Below are 7748 nucleotides of genomic sequence, written 5' to 3' on the forward strand. Positions count from 1 at the left end.
TCCACCAATCAGGAGGAGACAGCCACGGACATTGCAGTTCGAAAGCGCTGGAGACGCTGTAGTACATATGCCAGGCCTGTAGATGGTGCTGTTCTCACAGAATCAGCCCATGAAAAGACAGTGTTAAATTGAGCGAAATGAGGAATGGCTAAAATGCATGATCTGTTTGGTATTTTGAAAAATAAAAAGTATAAATATGCCTTATATAGGTATGGTCCTACACTATATTATTCAAATATAGCATGATAGGTCCACTTTAAATAAATACCGTCAGCACTAGATTAATATTAGTGTAAGCAGAATCATACACTGGACAACTCAGAATGAACATGTGGAATAAATATTGAAGCAGCTGAGGTCGGCAGAAAACGAGAATCAAGCGTTGCGTTCTGACAAAAAAGACGCAAAGTTCAGAAACCACACAGGAACCCTTTGGGCCAGAAGATAGCGAGGGTGTGTCGTTATGTAAAACATCTGGAAGATTCCATCAACGCAACACACTCATCCAAGCAGCAGTTACTTTAAAAATGAATTTATTTATTAATACAGTGGTATACTTAGAAATGTGTTGCAAAGGAAAACAAAAGAAGTTGAACCGAATAAAAATAAAAATAAATAAAAATAAATGTCAGCCACACGGGAAATAAACTAGTGTTGGGTTGAAGCAGTGTTATCATATCAAAAGAAAGTAGTACCGATGTGCCATAATAAATTGTCTATTAGTACAAAAATACATTTCAGGGCACACAATACAGCATCCAGTATCACAAATAAAGGGAGGGACCACTCTTCACAGCAGACCCCCTCAAGTACATCTTTTAAAATCATTTAAACCAAGCACTTCTCTATTTTGTAAATAAGAATAAAAAGTTTTCTGACTGTTTAAAAATGCCTTAAGTAGTGTGTGTATATGTTGGTAGAAAAGTCAGACTTATTACTGCTTATGTCAGTTCCAAGGCTCAGGGGTATAACCAGAATACAAACATAACCAATGTAACCGCTTTCTCTTTTTTTAAACAAACGTTTTCTCTTTTATACAAAATAACAAAGATGTACAAAAGTTCATTTACAGAGAACCAAGGCCATATACTAGCAATATGTACAGCCACAATTTAAACATCTTCTAGCTTTTTGTATTTCCTCAGACTTCATATGCATAGCAGTAAAAGAAAGCATACCTTTTCATCAGCCTCAATTATTCTCGTGTGCTAAATCCAAGTTCACCGTTTATGAGAAAATGCAGAGACAACTTTATCTTCCGTAGTGATCGCTATAACTGAAGGATCCGATGTTTTTAAAGTTTCACTGAAAAGTTAATATGCAGATAAGGCATCACTGCTTGCAGTGTACGATGGGATTTTCATGTGTTGAACTTAGTAGTAGCAGGCTTCTGGACCTGAGTCATAGCACATGCATAGATCTCTAGACAGCAGGAGTTTGTAAAATCAAGTCAGTATATTTATCTACGGTAAAACATTGCTACAAAACATCAGTTTAAACAGAGAGAGCCTCGTCAGAACCGACGGGCGTCTCAGACTAATACTTAACCGTCATTCTTCTTTATTATTATTTTTTTTCCCTTCATGAGTCAGGCTCAGCATTTCTCAAGTCCTCAGAGATCCTTCACGAGTGAAACGCATGACCACATAACTCACAAACAAAAGTTTTGCATATACTAACTTTGCTGTTTGTGAGTGTTTCTTTTTTTTTTTTTTTACAGTACGGAAAAAATCCCATTGCAATATTAAATGAGTTTCCAAAATTCTCCTTTCTCTTGCACTGCTCTGACCTTTTACAAAATTAGCTAAAAATGTCAAAACGAGAGTATTCAGTCTGTGGCACGGGTCATGCATTCCAACTTCAGTTCCTTTAAATAACTTGTTTTTAATCTTCATTTTTTGCAAGCCTTGAAAGCACCGGGGGAGAAAAACAAAGTAAAGAACAAGAGTACAGCGTTGGGGGTGCTGGACTCCTCCTTGTGTAGTGTTTTCTTTTTTTCTTAATGTTTGGGCACAGTAAACAACATGAGAGTGTCAGGTTGGTACTTCATCGGGCCCCCCCCCCCGTGGAGAGGGAGCACGGCAGGGGGAACTGCGCTCCTCTGTTTTCACATTCAGTAACAGGCCAGCTGTCGCCCTCTTCAGAAGTGGTCAATGAGCACTGACACACAGTTTGCACCCACCAGGTAGTTGGGGTCTCCGGGGAGAGATTTGTTCTGCCAGGTTTTGGGATCACCTGCAGGGAAACAGAGACATGATGTCAGCCGCTGGAGGAACTGCTTTACTCTTTAAATAACAGATACAAAACACAGAAGATGCTCGAAACACACATTTGAGGATGAGTGAATGCATACATTAATGCAGGAAATGAAATCCCTTTGCTCATCATGACTTCATGTAATCACTTGATGCTTAATGGATCATTTAATGAATGTTAACTCAGTAACTTCATGCATGTTTATATGCTTCCAAATGAGTTGGATTTAAATGACAGAGTCTGGTTAGCTTTTGTAAAAGCACCAAACTACCAGTTCTCATAGAAATGTGTTTTTCTGGTGGTCAGACGTGAAATTCTACAAGAAGCAGCATGACCCAACTGTCATCGATCATGAGGCGGACGGCTTCAGGCAAGTCCTTTCCTACAGTAACTTTAGCTCTGAGTAATCTGAGCAGCAGGTTTTGACAAGCAAGAAGAATGTATAGAGCGTTGTCTCTGCAAACATGATGTTTGAAGTTCTTTTAGTTTTATTTTAGTCAAAACAATGTATAGGATTGCAAAGCTCAAACAGTGGAGAAAAATAATGAAAATAAATTATTGTTATTGTTACTAATACATTATCATTGTCAAGGTTGTTTTATCCGTTCATAAGGAAAAGCTATTCTTAAAACTCAACACCATTTAACAGAATGTTGCTCCTCAAATTAATTGATTTGCATGTTTAAGAATAGCAGTTTTGGAAAAGGCTGATCATTCATTTCATCACCAGTTGTACTTCTGATGATTGTAGCAGAGATGGAGGATTTGGACCGTATGTGATGTTTGGCAATGTAGCTTGAGAGAGGTCAGTCGAAATGACTTTAAAAATAGTTGAAACGTTTTCTGTGACTGACTCAAATCTATTAATCCGCTTAATGCCCAAGGGTTAAATAAACAAGGCGCCTCATTTCACAAGCAAAAAAATAAGAAAACTCAAATCTCCAAACAGCACATGCATGAAGAAGAAGTGAGGGGAATATGGAAAACAAATGAGTGATACAAATGAGTCGGTCACTGAGAAACTTTCGTCTATAATCACAAAAGCCAGCCCAAAGACCCCAGAAGGACAGAGGACAGCGTACCCGACGAGGAGTCGGAGGATTTTAGAGCAAAAGACCAACCATCAGGGGTCATAGACGCACAGTGAGGGAGGCGCAGCTCCACCGGCTTCAGGAACTTGAGTCCATGCGGGCCACACATCACCAGTGGACTTAGCAGCGTTTCTCCTGCAGGACACAACAAGATTTAAATTCCACAAACATGCAGGATTTAATCAGCACACAGGATTATTCACGAGCCAATCAGGAGGATACATGGAGACGGCTGCCAGGCCTTCTTGACTGAGAATTAACTGTTAATTGACCCGCCAGGTTATTTACATTATCACACTCCCCTGCTGCTTAATGGTCCTCTAAATATATCTCCTGGCAAGGATTTTATTTTATTTAAGAGCTTTTTTTAATTACATAACTACAGTCTTGCAGATAAATCAGCAATTTATTCAGTACCATCTCTTTAGGGCTTTTAGCTTCATACTACTTCTCATAAAGACAGAGTTCTATGTTTGTTTAATTATACAGCAGCATCGATGTAAAGTGTAAACATAATATATAATGTAGACATTCATTCGAAAAAACATGCATGGAGCCAAATATACATTCAATTAAATGTAGTTTTTTTTCTCTGAGATGCCGTGACTGTTTCTAGGATGTAAGGAGGACTCACCTTTCTCCTTGTCGAGGGGGGGCAGGATGCTGTTGTCCCGGCACACCTTGAAGTAGATCTCCTGCTCCACGTTCTCGGGGATGGCCCCCTGGGGGATAATGATGCTGACGCCCGTCTCGATGGAGCTCAGGACCCCTCCGTTACAGTTGAAGATCCCCCGGGCAGTGGCCACCACGGTGTGTCCTTCATCCTCGTCGTCATCGTCCAGCGTGCTGGGGCTGAGGGACGGAGGCACACAAGTCAGCATCATCACTCATAAATGCGTAGGCAGAGAGTAATGCACAGCAGGGGACGAGAGGACGGACCCCCTGTGGACAAACACGTGTCTCTCTGTCTTTCAGCGGCTCAGTAGTCCCCCTGCTCATATTGGATGTGAAAGTGTACAGTCTCACCTTACAGGGATGGCCTTGGGGATGGCGTTGATGTTATTGTGCTGGTATTTGGGCCTGTTGTCTATGGTGCGGGTGAAGGTATCCAGGCCGCTGTCGTGGTCCAGAGGCTGGGGGGACAGCTGGGGCTTCCCCCCGCTGTTGCCCACCATCCCGATGAGCTCCGTCTTCACCTGGGTGTCGTTGGGCAGCAGGTTGTGGTTGAACTTGGGGCTCTCAAACTTGCGCTCAAAGGGCCGCGCCGTGCTGGTGTACGGCTTGGGGACGTAGCGGTTGTAGCTAGTCGGCGCGTGACTGCCCAGGGTCTTTGGCAGTGCTGTGTCAGTGCCGTTGACCGGGGATTTGTCGGGGAGGCCCCTCGGGGGCGGGTAGCCCCCCGGTGCTGGCTCGTCCCTGCTGGGCGGCCGCAGCGCCGGTAGCTCAGGTTTAGGGATGGGGGAGGTCAACGGCTCCGGTATGGAGTTCACTGGATCAAGTAGGATACAGTCACTTAAATATAGTCTTTGTTAATCTATTATATCCTTGCACTGTAGAATTTCGGTTTTTAATTTAATTGACAGTAAGCACAATAAAGCTGTGTTGTTACATTTACAACATTGCATTATAATGTATCCTTTGTTCAATAAATGAGAAAAAAATGTCTCAGTGTAGTGTCTTATCATTTAGCTTTGACCTAAGAATAAATGAAAGCTGTTTAACAAATTGTGAAGAACATTTTAAAGACAAAAAGAACAATTGTGTGAGCTTACCCTCGTTGGGGCTGAGCTTGGGCAGTGTGTTGGGCGGGATGGCGGACGCGGGGGGGCCGTACTGTGATGACGGGCTGATTATGGGCAGGGGTTCATATCTTTTCTCCACTGGACTCACCTTCTCAGCAGACTCAACTCTGCAACAGGCGGACACAAAGAAGACGGTGAACCAAACATGAAAAGGTGTGTAGCGGGTGTGTCTCCAGGACTCTTCAGTGCTGGCAGGAGGCGCGGCTCTACCTGTTGTATGGGTAGGACAGCTGAGCTGTTTTGGGAAGGTCGTGGAAGCGGTTGATGCCAGGGCTGGGTTGGCCCATGGCCTTGCTGTCGAAGCTACGGCGGTCAAAGTAGGACAACTGCTTCCTGTAGTACTCCTCATCCTCATCTGGGTCATAGTGGTTGGAACGCATCATGTCATCCAGGGGTTTATTAGTGTGGGGCTTCTGTGGCTCAGGGACCCTGAAGAGGAAGAGAGACAAGTCAAACAGCTGCAGAGACTCAAACAACAGGGACGGACAGCGGGGTCTGGCCTAAAGTCCGCTAGACAATGTTTCGGTGGAATATATCCTGATTGTCATTTCAGCCTAAATGTTGGTAACAATTTATGAAATTATGAAATATGTCTGAAAACCATCTGGACATCCGAGACAGAGTGAGGAGCTCAGGGGCCGTATTCACAAAGCATTTTATCTTACCGCTAGGAGTGCTCCTACTGTAACTCGCGCTAAAACATTTTACGTAGGAGTTTTTTCTTAAAAGTTATTCACAAAGCCGCTGAGACCTACTCATACTAAGGATAAATCACTATCAAATAGTTATGGACAGTGCAGTTAGCAGAATACACGCATGATGACAAGTTTGTGCAGACCACGATAATGACGTTGTATATGCACGTTAAAGAGAGAGAGCAAACAAATAAAAATACGTAAATTGCATTAAATCGAGGAGGCAATTAAAAGCACCCTGCAAACTATTATCCAATGAGCATATTTCCAGCACTTAAACACTTTCAATAACAGCCCATACCGCCGTTCAAGTCCCCCTATCATGATGAATGAAAACAATCTGCGTGTTGATGGAATGTACTCTCTTTCTATTGACGAACACGTCCTCATCTTTTGATGGCGCAATTATTTTTATGTGCGTCCCGTCAATAGCACCGACCACACCGGGCATACCTGCAATTGCCATGAAGTTGGCTTTGATCCTGTGTAGTTGTTGATTGTCCAAAGGAAACCGGATAAACTGTTGGAAAAGCCAACTTCATGGCAATTGCAGGTATGCCCGGTGTGGTCGGTGCTATNCAGTTTGTGCCATTTGTTGGATGACAAACTATTTAAGTAATTCATTGATAATCAAAACAGTTGATAGACTGATCAATAGGTTTACTCCCCCTTGCTACTCTATTTACAACTCTAAGGTAACATCACAGTTACAAACATTGCTAAAGGAAACAAATAGGGTAGTAAGAGACAGGCAAGTCGTACTCAAGGAGGTAGATAAAGACATAGGAAAATAAAAAAAGATAGCTCAAACCTAAGCTATGACCTGAACTAAAACTAGACTGTACTTATACTCAATATATATTTACACGAAACCGAGAAAACTCCAAATGATTGTTTCCCTTTGCTTTCCAGCCTGCAGATGTTCCTAAACCTGCAAGTGCACCTGGCCCAGTCCTCAAAGCCAACTCCCTCAGCAACCTGGAGCAGGAGAAAAGCACCTATAGGTAAGAGTCCTCACAACACCCCCCGGCTGCAGAGGAGGCTGAAGGACACCTCAGATCCTGCAAAGGCTCGTTGTTAGAGCTCCACCTAGTGGACACGAGGCGCTGTGCAGCAGGCCAGACTCTGGTGTGGTGTGCAAAGACAAAAGAAAACACATGCAAAGGCCAGTGCTGTGGGCAAATAGTCTTTGAGATCAGAAAATCTTAACTGAGTGAAATGACCCGAAAGTAACTAAGTGGCAGCCATGATAAGAGCTGGTCAAATCCTCTGAATGCTAAGGAAATGTCCTTCAATGTCTACTTTCTTATCACTTTTAGCATAGAATACACTGGACCACACTTTACCAAAGAAAAGGAGATAAAAACCAACCCACAATTCCATGCAGCTTTTAAAGCTACACACCATCCGGCAGTCAATAACATCTGATGTCACTTTTTAGTAGTAGGCCTACCATTTCATGATTGAGCATTGTGGATTCATTTAGGTGTGATTCTGTATTTTATAGGACGAATTTCTTGAATCATACAGCGTTGAGTTTTTACTGATATCTAATTGTCTTAAATAAATTCAATGGATTTTCTTAGCACCACGGTATCTTTTCCTCATGACTTTTTACCGTTGAGGAGAAGAAAAATTGGCTAGGGAAAGACATAACATGTCATTTGTTTGGACTAACCGACAGCAGTTTCTACCAAGATGACCAGTTCTGCATGTTAGCAGGCTCTTTGTGAACCTCATTGCTCCCTGTTGTGAGAAGCTCGACACCAGTCTTGTTACAGACCAGGGGCCGTATTCACAAAGGATCTTAGGGCTAAAAGTAGCTCCTAACTGGCGAATTTAGGAGAAACTCCTAAACATAATGGGCGTGTCAGTCTTAAATTTAGGACTCCTAATTTTATTCA

The 7748-nt window shown here is 42.6% G+C and overlaps 1 protein-coding gene across 1 annotated transcript in view; it reads right to left on the reverse strand.

Annotated features, from left to right (window-relative positions):
- Positions 1-516: 516 nt before the first annotated feature.
- The window catches only part of tjp1b (tight junction protein 1b), a 59338-nt gene continuing 52106 nt past the window's right edge, over positions 517-7748 (reverse strand). Inside the window, 7 exon segments of the mRNA XM_010788085.1 lie at positions 517-2235; positions 3339-3482; positions 3982-4199; positions 4374-4836; positions 5120-5256; positions 5360-5578; positions 6788-6822. Of these exon segments, the coding sequence (XP_010786387.1) occupies positions 2141-2235; positions 3339-3482; positions 3982-4199; positions 4374-4836; positions 5120-5256; positions 5360-5578; positions 6788-6822 (1311 nt within the window). The 3' untranslated portion in view covers positions 517-2140.

The sequence above is a fragment of the Notothenia coriiceps genome, unplaced genomic scaffold (assembly GCF_000735185.1).
Source record: "Notothenia coriiceps isolate Sejong01 unplaced genomic scaffold, NC01 NC01_scaffold00031504, whole genome shotgun sequence".
In the NCBI taxonomy this organism is placed as follows: domain Eukaryota; kingdom Metazoa; phylum Chordata; class Actinopteri; order Perciformes; family Nototheniidae; genus Notothenia; species Notothenia coriiceps.